We start from the raw sequence: 19,942 nt of genomic DNA, 5'->3' as shown, positions 1-19,942 counted from the left end.
TAGGATTACAGGCATGTGCCTCTCCCACTCACATGGTAGGATTACAGGCATGTGCCTCTCCCACTCACATGGTAGGATTACAGGCATGTGCCTCTACCACCCAAATGCTAGGATTACAGGCATGTGCCGCCACAACCAGCTATATTTAAACCTCACATGCCCTGTATTCCTAATCAGCTTGGATAGAATCATAAATCTCACATACTGATCATTGTAAACAAGTCTGAGCTGAACACGGGTGGCATCAAAAGACAAGCTAACATGGGTGGAGAAAAGTTCTCGAGGCTTCAGCTCTACAGAGAGAACTGCAGACAACTAAGAAATGCTGAGAGCAGGAGGAAAAGACTTCCTCCAGTACCCAATGGTCAACCCAAAAAACTTACATACAATTAACATTATACAGGCTGGGCAGTTTGTATTTATGTTTTTAGAAGTATGTGTGTGTGTGTGTGTGTGTACATATGTAAAAAAAATTTTTTAAAGGCCATGAATTTGAAAGAGAACAAGGAAATGTTAAATTATATAATCATAAAGTCAAAAAACAAAAGAAATAATTTTTTAAAAGTCTACTATAAACCAACTTAAACTTTCTGTTGAGTAAACTGCAATTTTAACTGTAACATAAGTGTTTTTTCCCCTCTTACAACAAAATATTTGTCACACAGAAGTCTCAGATATATTTTCATAGAAGCAGCTTAACTTTGGTAAAACTGGGGATATCTTGACTTTCAGGATCTACAAAGCTTTAATAATTATGAGACGTGTGAATATGTGCAGTAGTGTGTGTCTGCCACATATGCAGACACATATGCATAACCTACTGCACACAACCCTTCCCAGTTCTGAGCCCAGTGATATGTCTGGTAGCTTTAGATCATACATGATGAGGTTGTTCTGTAAGGAAGTCAACAGATCCTGCAAGCCAGTGCTTTCCATCCCTAGGGAAGGTTGTCAGGCCTTTATTGGTACCCTACTGTGCTTGGGCAGGTGTAAAAATGCACTGCAAAGCTTCCAGAATACTCCTTTAGACTCTACAGTCTGCTACGTTTTTCTGTGCAGTCACAGCTGTCCTGTGACATTTCCCAAGTTCTGCATATGATCCTGTTCTCTGATGTGGAGACTCACTCTCTTCATTTTGGTCTGTGAAATAGCAGAGAAGATCTCTGCTCAGACACCACATCTGAGTGGTTGACCAAGGGTTGACAGTATGGGTTCAGAGTGGAACGGTGGAGGGATTAGAACCAACCATTGGGAAGGAATCTGTACAGCTCTCAGTTGTGTGAGTAGGAATCAGATTCCAGGGAAAGGGGAAGGAGGATGCTTCAGAGGAGACAGTTCTGGGATACTGATTATATTTGCTAAACTATAAAATTCATCTAAATCAAAATGCCAAGTAGTTCCAAAAGTAGTTTTAGGTATGACAAATTATCTTAACTATATTTGAAAATTCATGTTCTCTATAATGTACCTGTTTGAACGTTAAGTCCTTCAATCAGCTTATTAAAGTGATTTCTTCAATTGTGGTTCTTGTTTAGGATTTGAGCTACAGTTCCGATTAGGCCCAACTCTACAAGGAAAAGCTGTCACTGTATATACAAATTACCCATTGCCTGGAGAAGCATTTAATCGAGAAAAGTTCCGTTCCTTGGATTGGGAAAACCCAACAGAGAGAGAAGATGATTCTGATAAATACTGTAAACTTCATCTGCAGCAGTCTGGATCTTTCCAGTACTACTTCCTTCAAGGGTAGGCTGGAGTTAACATCGTCTATAACTCAGGTTATCTGTTACTGTGTGAGCCGCCGCTGGGCCATATCTACAGTGCTTGCTCCCCTGCCCCCTTTGTTTTTCTTTCCTTTTTTTTTTTTTTTGGTGTTTGGTTTTTGGTTTTGGAGTCAGGGTTTTTCTGTGAACCCTGGAGATGGGCCTGCCTCTGTCTCTTGACTGCTGGGATTAAAGGCGTGCACCACCACTGCCCAACTACACTTGGGACGCAATCACGTTCAGTTTGTGTTCACTGTAGATCCTATTGCAGATTCAAGTTAAACTCCAAGCTTTTCCTATCGTTGGTTTATAGGATACTATTTATTTGAATGATGTTGTCACTGATAGACATTAGCATATTTATTTTCTAATCAGTCAACATCACTGGATGCCATATTTTATTCTATTTAGATATACAGTAGGTGGGAAAGGACACAAAATCCTGTTCTGGGCCTGGAAAGTTGCCTTAATGGTTAAGAGCTTGAACCGCTCGCTCATTGAGGACCCAAGTTTAGTTCTCAGCCTCTGCATCAGGTGCCTCACAGCCTCCTTAACTCCAGCTCCAGGAGATGAGATCCATCGCCCTCTTCTGGCTTCCACAGGCATCTGCCTAAGGAAGGAAGGAAGGAAGGAAGGAAGGAGGGAAGGCAGGCAGGCAGGCAGGCAGGAAAAAAAGAAAGAAAAGGAAAGGAAAGGAAAAAGGGAAGGAAAGAGGAGAGGAGAGGGGAGGAGAGCTGGAGAGATGGCTCAGCAGTTAAGAGCACTGACTGCTCTTCCAGAGGTCCTGGGTTCAATTCCCAGCAATCACATGGTGGCTCACAACCATCTGTAATGGGATCTGATGCCCTCTTCTGGTGTGCATGAAGACAGCTACAGTGCACTTAAATAGATAGATAGATAGATAGATAGATAGATAGATAGATAGATAGATAGAACCTTGTAAATGACTTCCATATACTTAGAAGTAAACATATTTTAGCCATGTGTGGTGGCACATGACTGTATTCCATCTCTGGGTAGACAGAGGCAGGAAGATCTGGACTTCAGGATCTTCTTCAGCTACATAGTAAGTTTGAGGTGGCTTGGGCTACATAAGACCCTGAATAAAAGGGAGGGAGGGACTTAAGTGGGCCATCAACCTTTGAGATAGAATCCGACTGAGCTAATGACTTATTTTCCCACTAAGAATGTTTTCTTTTCTTTTTCCTTAGAAATGAGAAAAGTGGAGGAGGTTACATTGTCGTGGATCCTATTTTACGCATTGGAGTTGATAACCACGTGTTACCCTTGGACTGTGTCACTCTGCAGACGTTCTTAGCAAAGTGCTTAGGACCCTTCGATGAGTGGGAAAGCCGGCTAAGGGTGGCAAAGGAGTCAGGTAGTGTTGCTTGCCTTCTTTTTCTTTTCTTTGAAAACTAACCAGAGCTGCAATGATACAGCTCTCCAAGGCGTTCTTTCTCCTTTTAATCTTGCTTACCAATGTACTAATAAAAAGAAAATCTACAATGTCCACAAATACCAGGTTATGTGGGTCAGGTTAACAAAGGGAGCAATTGGTCATAAAATGATTATCATCTATAAAATTTTATTTAGCACATGAAAGTTAGTGATAAGTTTTTAAAGGAAAATGAATAAAAATATGAAGGAAAATGTGTCATTATATATAGTTTTAATTAGCCGATATTGGTTATCTATCTTCTATATAGAAGGCACATGCCACTGGGCATGCCAAGAGTAAAATGAAGCTAGGTTGTGTTTTCCTGGAGGTAAGAGTAGCATCAACCTTCTGCTTTCAAGCTAAATATTTTATAAAGCAGGGAATGGAAGGTCAGTGGCATCGCTGTGGTGACCGCAAGCCCCGTGAGACATTTAAAGCATTACACTAGGAGGATATTTTGCCGCTCTGTGCTGTCAGCAACTACAGTTGAACCTGACAGTAGCTAAGGCTGTGGCCGTGGTTACCATGGCCATCATGTCACTCCCCGCTTCTCCTTGATGAGGACCGTGAGCACCTGAAGACTTCTGTAGATTTTCTGGCAGTCTTTTATGTAAATTCCCTATTGTGGGTTCCGTCTCCCCTGGCAGGGCTGTCTTACTGTTGAGAAGTCCCGGAGAAAGCTACTGTTTATACTTTGCTCAGCCTTAGGTTGACCTGCTTGCTTCCTCACACAGTGCTCTGTGTTTTCTCATTTGTAGGTTACAACATGATTCACTTCACCCCACTGCAGACTCTTGGACTGTCCCGGTCATGCTATTCCCTTGCCGATCAGTTAGAGCTGAATCCTGACTTCTCAAGGCCTAGTAAAAGATACACCTGGAGTGACGTTGGGCAGTTAGTGGAGAAGCTGAAAAGGGAGTGGAATATTCTTTGCATTACCGACGTGGTCTACAATCATACTGGTATGAGCTTCAGTGATCTCAGCGTGCACATTAAATTGTTATTATTTTATTTTTTAATATTTTCATTGCACTTTACATTATAATTGTTAGAAGTAGTAGTGTGAGGAGCTGATGACTGGACCTCATAAATGCTAAGCTAAGCAAGCTGCCTGCCTGCCTGCCTCTTAGCCGTGTCCCTGGCCCTTTATAAATTCATTCTAAAGATCAAAAAAACAATGAAGAGTCCTTCAATTTAAAAAAAAAAGCATTTTATGGAATAAAACCTTTTTCTTCCAAGGAAAGTAGTGTCAGGCGAGCATGTCGTCTGCGTGCTTCTGAGAATGGGAGGATACATGAAAGGACATAGGGCACATGTTCCCACCTGAATGTGCTTTCCGACTGTCAGGGGCGGGGGTCTGTACAGCAGGAACTCAGCTCACATTTTACAGTGTGATGCTAAGCATGGCAGGGATGGCAGCAATTCCAACAGTTGGGAGGCAGAGGCAGGAGGATTACTATGAGTTCAAGACAAGGCTGGACTACGTTCTGAGTTGCAGACCAGAAGGGCTGCATTATAAGACTCTATCCCCAGAAACCAAATAATAATGACAACAACAGTTTCCATAACTGGAGAGAATATTATTGTTAAACCTTTTACGTGATAAAAGAGTATACTGTGACATCTCCAATAGTGAAAAGAATAACTAGGTTGTTTGGGATCCCAGATAGAAGTCTACAAACTGTGTCACATTTTCCTGACAGGGATCTTCTGAGGAGATACTTACTTTCCTTGCCCGTCAGAGCAGCTGGCTTCCTGAGGCCTGGGCCATGGCCTTCGGCTTTAACCCCATGTGCCTAACAAGGATCCACTGTGTGAGCCGCAGTATGAAAAGTCTGGCAACCACTGCTTTACATACGTCAACAATGGGAGTTCTGGGTGGGGTAGTCCAAGGACGTGTAGCCATAGAAATTAGGAAGTTATTTAAAAGTATATGCATATAGTGCATCACTATTGGTAATAATCTCTAATAGAAATAGCAAACAAAATTGGATTTTTAAAAAGATACATTGCAAAATGTGATATTTCTGCATGTAATTTGGAACCAGGCTTCACAGTTTATAGTGAAAACTTTGTATTTCAGTAACTTCATATTCACCGCTTGAAAACTGGCAGTATTAAATGACTTAGATATCCATGATATTCACATCAAATTAGCAAACCACATATGGACACATAGCTACCATTGGTAAGAGTTAGAATACTCACCAGGCAGTGGTTACTCATGCCTTTAATCCCAGCACTTGGGAAGCAGAGGCAGGTGGATTTCTGAGTTCGAGGCCAGCCTGCCTGGTCTACAGAGTGAGCTCCAGGACAGCCAGGGCTATACAGAGAAACCCTGTTTCGAAAAACTCAAAAAAAAAAAAAGAGAGAGAGAGAGAGTTAGAATATTGCTTAGGCAGTGGCTCATTAAGAAGTTTAGTAAGAAACTGGATTTATCCCTTTCAGATTCCAGATTAGGTTTTCTCTTCTGGGTTACTCTGTCATCTCAAACACTTAGCTTCCAGTGTTTAATCAAATATGACTGCTCTGCCTCCTGTTGCTACACTTAGTGAAAATGGGAAGTCATGTCTTAAAGGCACAATTTCATGTTTATGTTACTTCTGTCCATATTGCATCAGATAGGAGTTTGTCTTTTATCACACCTACATACATGGGAAACTTGTAGTAGTGTTAGGTTCTGGGGTTTTTGGGTTTGTTTTTTTGTTTTGGTTTTCTATTTTTTTGTTTTTGACGTAGGATCTCACTTTGTAGCCCAGGCTGGTCTGGAAACCACTTTGTAGACTAGGCTAAGTTTAAGCTTTGGCTAAGCCTTAAGCTTTTGGCAGTCCTACCTGGGTTGCCAAGTGCTAGGGTTATAAATACAAATCGCCAAGCTGAGAGGTGGTGGGGCACGCCTTTAATCCCAGCACTCAGGTGGCAGAGGCCAATCTCTGTGAGTATGAAGCTAGCCTGGTCTACAGAATGGGTTCTAGTATAGCCAGGGCTACACAGAGAAACCCTATTTCAAAAACACAATAAGTAAGTAAATAAACAAATAAGTGCTGCCACGTCTTGCTTGGTTTAACTTTTATTATGAGATTCCTGTTTCTGATGTATCCCATCTTCACCCAAGGGTTTGTTTATCGCAGGTCAACTAAACATCAAGTAAATTACCACATGAACAAGAGAGGAGAAAGAATGGTGATTGTAAAGTCTGACCTAAATACAAAATTATGTTTCCCCCCCTTTCTTTAAGCCACTAATAGTAAGTGGATCCTTGAACACCCGGAATCTGCATACAATCTTGTAAATTCTCCACACTTGAAGCCTGCCTGGGTCCTAGACAGAGCACTCTGGCATTTCTCCTGTGATGTCGCAGATGGGAAGTACAGAGAAAAAGGAGTCCCTGCTTTGATTGAAAATGACCAGCACATGAACGTAAGTGTGTGCAGAAGAGCACCCCGCCAACTCCCCAGAGCAAATCAAAGATACATACGTGGAAATGTGTAGAATGTGGCTTAATAAGGAGGAATAAATCAGGTCAATACATTTTATGTTGTTTTTAATCTTGAAATTTTTCAGTGCATTCGAAAAGTAATTTGGGAGGACATTTTCCCAAGGATTCACCTCTGGGAGTTTTTCCAAGTAGATGTTCACAAAGCAGTTGAACAGTTTAGAAGACTGCTCTCTCAAGGTAACAGCTTTCCACCAGGTCGTCCTATCACTCTCTAGGGAATTTACGTTACTCTTAAGGGATGACTCTCTCTCTCTCTAGTTAACACCATCATTAAATCTTGGTTCCGTCATATTTACTTGTGTTTACACTACAAAAGTCCAGTTTTTCTTGCATAGTGATACACGGCTTTCATCTCAGCACTCAGGAAGAGAAGCATACTTATGTGTACAAATGGCAAATTCATCTTCCTCAAATCTTAAAGTTATTAATTAGTTTCTTATGTGTCTTTTCAAATATTTTTAAAGGAAAGTCAAAATTTATCAGTAGTTTCATATAATTTTCTCTATAATATATATATATATATGTCTGTGTTAATATCTATTTAATACATAAAAATAAGACTAGAGACTAAATCATATATTTGATTTTTTTCTCATTTATTTTTTAATTTTTTTATTTTTTACTCCAACGCCCCCCACCCCGATTTTTTTCATTGATAGTATGAGTTTCTTATTTTGTTTAACTATTTCTCTTCACCCCTACTAGGCAGTGTGTGAATTTTTAAAGCATCTTACTTCACTAGTGATTTAGACAGCTGACTTTCAGTGTTTCTGTCCTCCGCTCATTAGAACACATGTTGAATCAGCGTGTACAGGCTAGAGAGCTTTGAGGCAGGAGGATTTGGCGGTGACCAGCAAAGCTGGACTTCAGGAACGCTGGGTTTTTCTTCTAACAGTTAGTCTCTCTTAGTCCCTTCCCCAAGGATGGAGGGAGTATGTAAGTAGGGTGGGGAAGGGAGGAAAGATGCTTGCCAGCTTTTTACAAATTTAGCTATGTACTAAAAAATTGAAAAAATAACAGTTATAATCTGTTATTGATATTTATATTTAAAATAACTCTTTTTTTTTTCTTTCAGAAAACAGAAGAGTAACTAAGTCTGAACCAAAAGAACATCTTAAAATTATTCAGGACCCTGAATACAGGCGGCTAGGCTGTGCTGTAGACATGGACACTGCTCTGGCGACTTTTATCCCACATGAGTATGTCATGCACTTGCCCTGTCATTTTACTCATAAATATTGATGCTGACAACTTGAAATTGATCCTCAGAACCCCCAGTGAAAGGAGAGCATCCACTCTCAAAAGTCCCCTTTGACCTCCCTTCACAGTGTGGTGTGTGCACACCCACACACGTGCACAGTCCCTACGCACATCCTAAGTATCTAAGTAGACAAATAAGTAAGTGTGGAAACTGGTTTTTAAATAAAATAAGTAATCTGTCATTTCAACACCTGACCTTTTCCTACATCCTCTGTCAGTCCATCCTGCTGAACGTGTCTATAAAACCTTTTACAGTTGAGAAGGCCCCTCAGTCATAGCTCAGATCCCGACCACAGCATGTGACATTTTCGTGACACCTGGAAATGTTTAGTGCAGGTCTTATGAAAGCACTGATGTTTGTTCTGCTCCATCTGTGCTAGCAATGGGCCAGCTGCAATCGAAGAGTGCTGTAACTGGTTCCGTAAGAGACTGGAGGAGTTAAACTCAGAGAAGCACCACCTCACCAGCTGTCACCAGGAACAGGTTCGCTGAGTTTTGAATTGCTGTTTTTTTTCTTTTCGGAGTTTTGAGTCTCTGTTGTTGTTGGCATTGTAACACGATTCAATGTTTTCCAGGCAGTTAATTGTCTTTTGGGAAACGTGTTTTATGAACGACTGGCAGGCCATGGCCCTAAACTAGGACCTGTCACCAGGAAGTATCCTTTAGTTACCAGGTACTCATTCTTGCTTTTAAAATGTCCTCTGTCTGACAGTTAACACTGAGAATATTTAACTTTTCAACTTAACCTAAATGTTTCTTTTAAGGTATGATTTCAATACACTATATTGAAGTAGAAATTTTGATTTAGAAAGAAGCTTAATACTGACTAATTTTGATAGTAGAATGTTTAATTAGAAAAACTATCACCAGTTTGAACCCATTTATATTTATTTACATTGATATTTCTGGAGGAATGAAGATTGAATGTTTTCTGTTGCTAAAAGAGAGTACCAGAGATTGGGCAATTTATAAAGAAAGAGAGTTTAATTTAGTTGAGGGTCCGCAGACCATGAAGTCCAGGAACATGGCACCGTATTTGCTCTGCTCGTTCCGGCCAGGGCTTTGCGCTGTCTCAGCTCATGGCCAATGAAGAGCAAGTGAGGGCAAGTGGAAGACACAAAGCACAAGGCGGCGTCTGAAAAATCTATCTCAGAACTATGCCAGGTGCCTCAGAGGAGATAGTCACCCACTCACCAGGGTATCCTGCCCCTCTCCAGACACCTGTCACTGGGCTCCATCTCCCAACCCTACCACTTTAAGGAATCTGAGACTCCACACCTGCTGTGGTGGCACAAGTCTGTAATCTGTAACCCCAGCCTTAAAGAGGCAGAGATAGGAGTTCAAGTTTGAGGTCAGCCTGTGCTACAAAGCAACACTGTCTACAAAAAGGAGATGGGGAGGCCTTCAGGTTCCAGTAGGTGAACTGCTGAGGATGTGTTGTGGGAATAACACGTAGCAGAAGTGTTAGTGTTAGTCAGTGTTAGTCAGAGAACAAGCACCTACCTAGCTCCTCACATAGAAACACGCAGCATAGGAGTGTAGAGAGCCCTTCCCGCTCTCGCAGAGGACCTGGGTGCAGCTCCTAGCTTCTGCATGGCAGCTCACAGCCGTCCATAACTGCAGTTCAAGGGGTGCATTGGCCTGTCCTCCATGGGCACCAAACATACACACAGGGCACTTAATACATTCCTGTAAACATTCATACACATAACATAAAATGGATATACTTTTCTAATCATGCAGCATATGTTGGGCAAGCAGAGCTTAAGAAAGGCCTCAATGGTTTCCCTAAAATGTTACAAAGTTGTGAAGGTTATTTAAAATGTTAGCCAGTTTTCAAATCCTGCTGATTTATTCAAAAAGTCCACTGGTGATTTTTGCCTTCTGTGAAGTTTGTATTGTATAAATGGGGCCAAGCTAATTGTATGTATTCTACTCACTAGGGAATTTGTAATGTTTCCACTGCACATTGTCTTCAAGGAGTTCCTTTGTGTGGACCTTGTTTTAATTCTGTCTCCTTAGGTATTTTACTTTCCCCTTTGGAGAAATGGCCTTATCCGCAGAAGAATCCCTGATCCACCTCCCAGATAAAGCGTGCTTCCTGATGGCACACAACGGGTGGGTGATGGGCGATGACCCGCTCCGGAACTTTGCCGAGCCAGGTGCCTGACTTTTCACTTCTCCATAGAGAGGGGAACAAGAGCTTGTGGGAAGGCCACTTCACATGTAACTTTAGTGAGGAGGCTGGAGAAATGGCTCAGCAGTTTGGAGCACTGATTGCTTTTCCGGAGAACATGGGTTCGGTTGCCAGCACCCACAGGGTGGCTCACAGCCATCTGTAATTCCAGTTCCAGAGGATCAAACACTCTTCTGGCCTCTGAGGGCATGAGGAACACACGTGGTACACAGTCATACATGCAGGCAGAACACACATACACCTAAAATAAAATCATAATGTTTTAAAATTTAGCCAGAAATCGTTTATGGAAAGAAAACAACACAGTTTAGAAGCAGTGCTCGTTCCTTGAGGATTGCTGTCGTTCCGTTCCATGCACCACTGAAAGCTGCTCTTCTTCTTTAACAGGTTCGGATGTTTATTTAAGGAGAGAACTTATTTGCTGGGGTGACAGCGTTAAATTGCGCTATGGGAATAAACCCGAGGACTGCCCTTATCTGTGGGCACACATGAAGAAATACACCGAGATAACTGCCACTCACTTTCAGGGAGTTCGTCTGGACAACTGCCACTCCACGCCTCTCCACGTGGCTGAGGTACGGACACCTGTATTGACAAAGGCAGTGATACCTGTAGCCTCCAAAGTCCCTGCTAGTGTGCTGGCTGTACACTGCTGTGGGTTTAGTAGAAACCCTGACACATACGACAGCTTATCTAACAACCTTCGGATACAGCTGCTACAGAACATCCCGCTGTAAAGTGTTCAATAAGTTAGTTTTTACATTTAGGAAAAAGATCATATTTTTATGTAACAGCATGTATAATAGGTGTTTATTGGTAATATGTAAAATGCTAAGTGGTCTTTTAGGTTGTTTCCAGTATAGATTGTTAGCAGTGTAAAGTTGAATGGCTTTACAGTGTAGTGATGAGTCAACTCTGGCTTCCTTTTCACTTTAGGGGTACTTGGAGCAGTGCACATTTTAGGACCGCTCTGTTCTATATGAGCTGCACTCCTAGCCCTTCCAGTAAATAGTCAGACTCTAATACTCTGGCATCCTGAGGCTAAACCTCACTGAGTCCTATTTAATCAGTCACCTTTAGAAGCATTAAGTGGAAGCTAACCGTAATTTGTCCTTGGGCTTTTATTTGAATAATGTCAGTATTGCTGCATTTTTCTTAACTAATACAACTTCCTAAAAACACATGATTTTATCCTAGTTGTAAGATCTTTGGTAGTTTTTAAATGACAATTTATGAAAATATGTGCTCATAAACCCAGTTTAGTGACTCAAGGCTTTAATCCCACCACTCAGGAGGCAGAGGCAGATGAACTCTGAGAGTTTAGGCCTCGTCTATATAGTGAGTTCCATGAACAGACATAGTCAACATATCTCAAAACAAAACAAAAAAGGTGCGAGGGGTGTGTGTGTGTGTGTGTGAGAGAGAGAGAGAGAGAGAGAGAGAGATTCCATATAGCTTTAATTTGGGGGATTTGATAGAAAACCTTAGCTAAGGTTATAATAATGGCAGAGCATTATTTACCTTCAATAATAAGCAGAGGGTCCTTTTCAGTTATGCTTTTGGCAATAGTAAAAAAGTCATATTTATAACATTATAGAAAAGTGAATTTTAAACAGCAAAGTCCTCTATAATTCTACTTCTTAGCTGATAAAAATTATAGGCATTTTACTAACCTATGTGTAAGAATTCCTTCTAGAATGGAATTGGAAACAATCTGATTATTAGACACTAGTTTCTGTTTCTGTGGTAAATCATTAACACCAATGTTATACCTGCATCTCACACACACACATGCGCACACACACAGACACACATGCACACTCACACACACCACACACACACACACACACAAATGGGAAGGTACTGGCATTTTTTGTCATCTGCAGATCAAGTTTAGCCTAGCCTTTACTAATTAATGCATCAGTATATATATCTATATGCTGACTCAATTAGCCACCGGGAGGTCAGTAGTCTTATTAGAGCCCTGAAAACAAATAAAACTGCAGGAGAAGACTGGCAGAATTGCAGCGTTACTGGCTGTATTTGTGATGACACTAACTTTTCTTTTTCCTGTTTTCTTCCCCTCTCTCCCTATGTCTTCAAAATCTGTTCCTTTTCCCTGATGTTCTCTGTACACACTCTGGCCCTCCACGCGTGCTGGTCTCTTTCATGTTCTCGGTCTGTGCATGTCAAACTTTGGAACTCCCATTTGCATCGCTCTTGTTGTGTACCTACCTCATGCCAAATCTGCACCTAGCCTTGTTCCCTCTTCCCTCTCTGTCTTGCTCTCTTCCTTCTTTTACATTTGTGACTGTATTTTGCAGTACATGCTGGATGCTGCTAGGAAATTACAGCCCAATCTTTATGTAGTGGCTGAGCTGTTCACAGGAAGCGAAGAGCTGGACAATATCTTTGTTACTAGACTGGGCATCAGTTCCTTAATAAGAGGTAGGTTTGCTAAAGTCCATTTCCTCTCTGAGATGCTTCACTTTTGTTTGAGTAGATTACAAGGCATAGCTTTATATGCAGTACCTAATATGACTGAGTCCACTTTTGACAGTTAAAATGTCTAATATGGTACTCCTTTCAGATAGAAAGACCACAGAGGCCAGGTCAGAGGATCATGTGTTGTAGGCCGACCTTGGTTACATGAGTTTCAGGTTAGCCTAGGATACATTTCTCCCCGTATCCTATTTCAAAAATAAAGGGTAAGAAAGCTAGTGCAGTAATTCAGCGGGGAAGCTGCGGGAGGCCCAAAGTCCGAGTTAAGTCCTCAGAACCCACCTGGTGGGAGGAGAGAGCCGGCTCCTGAGCGTTGTCCTCTGACGTCTACACGTGTGCACCCACAGCGTGGCCACAAAATTCATTCATTCATTTTAGAGGGTGGATCTGGGAGGAGTGGTGAACTACTGATTTAGTACGTGTACACTTTGAGATACACAAATCTGTTTTTAAGTACTCTAGTCTTTTGATATTTCTCCGTAGATTTGATATAATCAGCATCCCAGTGAACAGCTTTTGATCCTTTTTTCTATTCAAGTTGTTTCTTCAGTTTAGTTGTGGTTAAGTGTTGGTCACTTGGATTTGGTGACATTGGTTACTTAGCTCTCGCTTTGAATAATGTTGATATGCGTTGAATGTCAGTGATGATAGGAACTGTAACCTTCTGTAACGGGGTTGTTAACCTGCGCTGTGCTGCTCTGCAGAGGCAATGAGCGCGTATAACAGTCACGAAGAGGGCAGACTGGTCTACCGGTACGGAGGGGAACCTGTCGGCTCCTTCGTTCAGCCCTGTTTGAGGCCGCTCATGCCTGCTATCGCGCATGCCCTGTTTATGGACATCACCCACGATAATGAGTGTCCGATTGTGGTGAGCATCAACTGTCTCTGGTGCTGACTTACTTGCTCAGTGCTTCATTATTTAGTTGTCTGATGCTGGATGGCAGTAATATCCACGTACTTTTTAAGGATTGAAGTACCTTGATTTTAAAATGCTTCCAAACAAAAATATACCTTACAGAACGCATCTGTGCAGGATCTTCTGCTTCAGTGTGCTAATGGGGTATGGAGCATCACTTTGCATTGAGGGAATGTAAACTTCTGCTCTCTTCCTTTCTAGCACAGATCAGCCTATGATGCTCTTCCAAGTACCACAATTGTTTCCATGGCATGCTGTGCCAGTGGAAGCACAAGAGGCTACGACGAGCTGGTGCCTCATCAGGTGTGTTTAATCGGCAAGGCCAGCAGCACCACTCTTGTTGTCATGATTTCACTGTAATTAACCTGCACACGTGACCCGGCTCTCCCTCTCTTCAGATTTCAGTGGTTGCGGAGGAGCGATTTTACACTAAATGGAATCCTGGGGCATCACCGGCAGATACAGGAGATGTTAACGTCCATAGCGGGATTATTGCAGCCAGATGTGCCATCAATAGGCTCCATCAAGAGCTTGGAGCCAAGGGTTTCATTCAAGTAAGAAATGAACATTTTAAAACTTCTCTCCGGACTTTCCTTTTCAAAGGACAACCTTCTGATTTGAGCATCCTTTCCAAATGGGGCTCTCAGCCGGTCTCTCTCCACTTCTCAGGTGTATGTGGATCAAGTGGATGAAGACATAGTGGCTGTGACCAGGCACTCCCCGAGCATCCACCAATCTGTTGTGGCTGTATCGAGAACTGCTTTTAGGAATCCCAAGACTTCGTTTTACAGCAAAGAAGTGCCTCAGATGTGCATCCCTGGTAATCTAAGACCACACCAGTAGAGTCACTCAGGAAGCTACATCAGCACATTGTCTCTATATAGAACACACTGACATAGAAACGTGGCTGAGAAAAGAAGTTAGGATGCAGACACTTTCACTGCATGGAGCAAAATCTAGACAAATATTGGCAAGCATTAACATTGTTTGAGTTGTGAAATACTTTTGTTTGCATTTTAATATATTCCTTTTTAAAATGTGTGTAAACATGTGCTTCCTTATACTGTAGGCAATCTGTGTAAATGTTTCCATTTTTACATATGCATACATATATACTATATATGCATATATACCTGTATGTGTGTTTTAAAAGGTAACTATTAGGGCTGTTCATAGTCCACCCTCATCCCCCTTCCTAGCTCTCTGTCATCAGCCGTGTAGGTATTTTCACTCTTCTCCAAGTGGTCTTCTTCCCCACCTCTATATGGACACTTAGAGCTAGCGGCAGAGGACTAAGCTCCTCCTTCTTAAGAAGTCTGTAAGCACAGAGGAAACTCTCTCTTCTCACATTATGGCATTTATAGTCTGTCTCTCTTGACAGTTATGTACCCTGAGATTTTCCCTTAGTGTTGGTTGATTGTTTTCTAGATGCCTACATTTTTACTTCCTATGGTAGACAGTGTAGTATAATACAGCACAGACCCATGCAAATAGGAGCTGCTTGTTAACTGAATAAAGAGTCTCAACCCCCCCCCCCCGTCATGTGTGTATATGTGTATGTCTGTATGTGTATATGTATGTACATGTGTATTTTTAAGGGGACAGGACCACAGTCACATAGAGCAGCCTGGAACCCACCAGGCTAGCCCTGGACTTACAGTTACTATCCTGCCAAATTGCTAAGACTGCAGAGAGGCACACCCATGCCCAGCCCACATTCTATATTTCTTGCTAATTGCTAAATATCATGGCTTCAACTTTTAAAAAAATTGTCAATCTAAAGAATTTTAGGGTTAAATATTCATTACTTGCTTTAACTGCATAAACTTATGTTTAGTGATCTGGTAAAGTCTTTTTGTTAATATTTATACTTATTTTTATTCAGTATTTTTTTGTATTGGATATTAAGCCCAGTACATATGCTAAGCATACATTATACCGCTGGCCTATACAGCCAGGTCCGTAGATACTCTCATAGACCTCGCTCACTGTGCAGTATTAGCTGGGGTTTGCTGTTGATCCTGATCATGCTCACAACACGTCCGTTTTCAGGTCACTCATTGTAATTCCATGCTTTGCTATGTGAGTATTTGATTTTTAAAGAGTCTCTATTTTATTTGAGTGAATATTAGAATAATTCTTGTTAAAATGTTTATATTTGCCTAGGCAAAATTGAAGAGGTAGTTTTGGAAGCTAGAACTATTGAGAGGAATGCAAAACCTTATAAGAAAGACGAGAACTCAATCAATGGAATGCCGAACATGACGGTGGAACTTAGAGAACACATCCAGGTATTTGGGATTCTCGGGTTTCACTGTGCTTAATAGCTTAAGGACATTTAAGATACTTAATGAATGGATTTTCTGTATTCTTTTCAAGCTTCATGAAAGTAAAATTGTCAGACAAGCTGGAATTGCCACAAAGGGTCCCAATGAATATATTCAGGAAATAGAATTTGAGAACCTATCTCCAGGAAGTGTTATTATATTCAGGTATGTTAATTAGAGTTTAGACTGTTGACCTTACTTATATTGAAAATAGTTTTGAGAGATGGTTGAGTGGCAAAGAACCGGTCCTGGTCTTGTAGTGGACCTAAATTCAGTTCCCAGGACCCATGTCAGGTGGGTCCCATGTAACCACCACCAGGGTCTGATGTGCTCGCCTGCTCTCTCTGGGCACCTGCACACAAACAATTTATCCTACCCACTTAATTTTTTTTTTTAAAGATTTATTTATTTACTATATGTAAGTACACTGTAGCTGTCTTCAGACACACCAGAAGAGGGCATCAGATCTCATTTCGGGTGGTTGTGAGCCACCATGTGGTTGCTGGGATTTGAACTCTGGACCTTCGGAAGAGCAGTCGGGTGCTCTTACCCACTGAGCCATCTCACCAGCCCATCCTACCCACTTAAAATAAATTAGAGAAAATAGTTGGTTTATCCTGTTAAATTTGGATAACCTGAAATTTACCTATTTTGTGTCAACCTTATACAGAGTTAGTCTCGATCCACATGCTCAAGTTGCTGTGGGGATTCTTCGGAACCACCTGACCCAGTTCAGCTCTCACTTTAAGTCCGGAAGCCTTGCTGTTGACAACGCAGATCCTATATTAAAAATCCCCTTCGCTTCGTAAGTATTCCTTATTTTATAGATTTACCACTTTAACAAAATGATGAGCTACCAGTGGCCCGATCTGGGCAGTTTTATGGGTGCTTTCTTTCCTTGCTATGCAAAGTATGGGCCACAGGCCACTGCTGTCCTCGTCATCCCGCTAGCATTCACTCCACCACCTTCTTACTTGCATGTGTGCTCACAAGTGCACCTTTTCACGCTTCTGTCGTCTCCTCCATAGATCCTAGATGCACGCATGCCATCACATGCACGTGCCTGACTTCCTAAGCCCTACAAGATGGGGTGCCTACATTATAGTGCTTACCACTTCATTTTAATGTCAACACATTATTGTATTATATACAGCCATGTCAAAATCAATTTAGTAATTACCCACTTTGAGACACCTAGAGTGCTTCTAATTATTCCCTGTTATGTATCTCAGTACCTTGATTTTTTGCTAAGTTTTTAAATATCCCTTTGCTATGTGGTGCCACATAGTTTTAAAGAATATCCATTTTAGACCTAAGTTTAGCTCAACACTGTCAGCATGATCTTGGCCAAGTTACTTAATTTTCTTTTAGGTTTCACATCTGGACAGTGGGGCCAATAATAATACTTACCTCTTAAATTTTGTACAGATTAAACAGGATAACATGTCATTCCTACCTCACTTTTCCACCCATAACAGACATGACCACCTTCTGTCCCAACCAGTGGCAAGATGGGGCCATCGGTCTACCTGCGCTGCCATGCAGGCCTGGTGGGGAGTGATCCTACTCCTGCCAATCTCAGGACATAACTCCTGGGGCTTGGACACACCTCGACCTCACTCATGCTCCAGGACTGCTCCCCAGGGCTCCCCCCACTTCCCGGCATCACAGTAACACATGCAAAACACGTGATTCATGCCTGTCACCTGATAGCTACTTAGTGTTGCGGTCACTGACACTAAGCTAAATTTCTCAAAGTGAAATTTGGGGGCTAGAGTAAATCACATATTTGAAGTTTTTTTAATACATACTGTAAAGTAACCTCTGGGGGGGAAAAATGATTTAATGAGCATGTTCAGCTTTATGTGAGAGTGTTGTCTTTTCCAAGAATGAGTATGTATTATTATGATGTCATATTTAAGAGCATAAAGTATGCAGCACTCAGTAGGCAGAGGCAGGAGGATCCTGCACATTCCAGGACAGCCAGAACTTGCATGGTAGTTGATACCTGTAACCACAGCATTTAAAGGGTAGAAGCAGGCCGATCAGAAGTTCAGAAGATCACAGCCTAAAGATGGTCTAGCATACTCTGAATGAATAAAATTGACACAGAGCTGGAGACCTGGCTGAGCCCTTAAAAGCATTTGCTGCTCTTGTAGAGGACCAGAGGTCAGTTCTCAGTACCCATGTTGGGTGGCTAACAACTGCTTGTAATTCTAGCGTAAGTGAACCCAACGCCCACGTTGGGCCTCCGTAGGCTTCTGCATTCACGCCTGTACAAACACAAACACAGATAAAAGTCTTTATCTTTAGCTGTCACTAGATTTTTTTTTTTTTTATTTAGCTTGAGAAACATTAGCTCTTGTTTCATTTCCACTACATTTTGCTCCTTAATTACTCCCTGTGATATACTATGACAGTGTATTTTTACTTCCGTGATGAGTGCTTAGCACATACATGTTCTGATTAGGGTTTTGTCAACTTGATACAGTTGCAAAGAGGGAACCTCAGTTGAAGACTTTCTTAGAGCAGGTTGGCCTGGGGACCAAGTTTTCAAGTATATGTGCCTCTGGATCCTGTCTAATTCAAACCATCACAGACCCCTGGTTGGTTCTGGTCAGAGTGTGTTATCTTAGCAACAGAGAAGTACCTAGAACCAAGCATTTCTGAGACATTTAATATTTATAATGCAGATTTTTCTTTTACTTACAGAAAATGAAATAATAGTATATTTATTTTCTAATTCTTAGCATTGCCTCTAAATTGACTTTGGCTGAGCTAAATCAGGTACTTTACCGATGTGAATCAGAAGAACAAGAAGACGGTGGAGGTTGCTATGACATACCAAACTGGTCGTCCCTTAAGTACGCAGGACTTCAAGGTAGGTCTATGAGGATAAAAGTTCGTTTTTATTTTCTTTAATAATAGTCTTTATAGAAATAAAGAGTATAGGTCTAGATATGGCACCTGAGTTCAGATTATAACTTATGGCTTTTGTTGGTTACCATTAGTAGGTAGCATAGCCTTTCTGAACCCCGATTTCTGCCTCAATAAAATATGAATGATAGAACCAGGCATGCAGTAATGCATGTTTTATGTTTTTTAGATTATTTTATTTTTGAGTGTGTTTTACTTGCATGTGTATATGTATGCATGCATGCATGCATGCATGGATGGATGCATGTGCTTGCCTGTTAACCACAAAGGCCAGAAAAAGGTATTAGATCCCCTGGAAGTGGAGTTTTGCCATGTAGGTACTGGATACTGAACCTAATCTTTTGCAAGAACACCAAGTGGCCTTAACCACTGAGCTGTCTCTAGTGCACACCTGTAGTTCCAGTACTTGTGAGGCAGAGGTAAGCGGGACTCTGTGAGCTCAATGCCTGCTTGGTCTACATAATGAGACCTAGGCCAGCCAGAGCTATACAGTGAATCCCTGTCTTAAATGAAATAAAACAAAAAAGTATTAGTGATATCCAGGTGTGGTGGAACAAGATTGTAATCCCAACTACTCAGGAGGCTAAAACAGAACAGGTGAAAACTTGAGGCCGCCTGGATTATAAGGGAGACCTTGTCCCAAGAGAAGAAAAAACTATAGGTAATGTTACTTAACTCAATGTTTAAAGGCGTCTGCCACCACGCCCAACTCCACCATGTTTTTTATAATAACTTTTGTATTATCTTTTGTATTCTATCAAGCCTTTCTTATCTTCATTATTGTCTTTTGGAGACAGGATCTCACATGCCCCACACTGGCCTCAGAGACACTGTTTTGCTAAGGATAACCTTAAACTCCTGATCTTCCTATGCCCACTCTTAAATGCTGGGATGACGTGCATGTATGACTACATCCAGCTTTAGAAAGCCTTTTCTTTCTTTTTAAGATTTATTTATTTTATGTATATGAATACACTGTCATTGTCTTCAGATACAACAGAAGAGGATATCAGGTCCCATTCATTACAGATGGTTGTGAGCCACCATGTGGTTGCTAGGAATAACTCAGGATCGCTGGAAGAGCAGCAAGTGCTCTTAACCAC

At 41.5% G+C, this 19,942-nt stretch overlaps 1 protein-coding gene across 2 annotated transcripts in view; it reads left to right on the top strand.

Annotated features, from left to right (window-relative positions):
- The window catches only part of Agl (amylo-alpha-1, 6-glucosidase, 4-alpha-glucanotransferase), a 58,976-nt gene that overhangs the window by 13,168 nt on the left and 25,866 nt on the right, over positions 1-19,942 (top strand). For both annotated transcript variants that reach the window (XM_021157864.2, XM_029475200.1), the window contains exons 3-21: positions 1,536-1,746; positions 2,975-3,141; positions 3,960-4,163; positions 6,440-6,621; positions 6,766-6,877; positions 7,776-7,899; positions 8,341-8,443; positions 8,536-8,633; positions 9,983-10,122; positions 10,545-10,732; positions 12,482-12,605; positions 13,364-13,527; positions 13,777-13,878; positions 13,974-14,129; positions 14,245-14,395; positions 15,742-15,866; positions 15,955-16,067; positions 16,573-16,707; positions 18,653-18,783. In XM_021157864.2, coding sequence (XP_021013523.1) covers positions 1,536-1,746; positions 2,975-3,141; positions 3,960-4,163; positions 6,440-6,621; positions 6,766-6,877; positions 7,776-7,899; positions 8,341-8,443; positions 8,536-8,633; positions 9,983-10,122; positions 10,545-10,732; positions 12,482-12,605; positions 13,364-13,527; positions 13,777-13,878; positions 13,974-14,129; positions 14,245-14,395; positions 15,742-15,866; positions 15,955-16,067; positions 16,573-16,707; positions 18,653-18,783 — 2,730 coding nt within the window. The remainder of the gene's footprint in view (positions 1-1,535; positions 1,747-2,974; positions 3,142-3,959; positions 4,164-6,439; positions 6,622-6,765; positions 6,878-7,775; positions 7,900-8,340; positions 8,444-8,535; positions 8,634-9,982; positions 10,123-10,544; positions 10,733-12,481; positions 12,606-13,363; positions 13,528-13,776; positions 13,879-13,973; positions 14,130-14,244; positions 14,396-15,741; positions 15,867-15,954; positions 16,068-16,572; positions 16,708-18,652; positions 18,784-19,942) is intronic.

This window comes from Mus caroli, chromosome 3, assembly GCF_900094665.2.
Source record: "Mus caroli chromosome 3, CAROLI_EIJ_v1.1, whole genome shotgun sequence".
NCBI classification, from domain to species: domain Eukaryota; kingdom Metazoa; phylum Chordata; class Mammalia; order Rodentia; family Muridae; genus Mus; species Mus caroli.
This window is presented reverse-complemented; position numbering and strand designations above follow the sequence as displayed.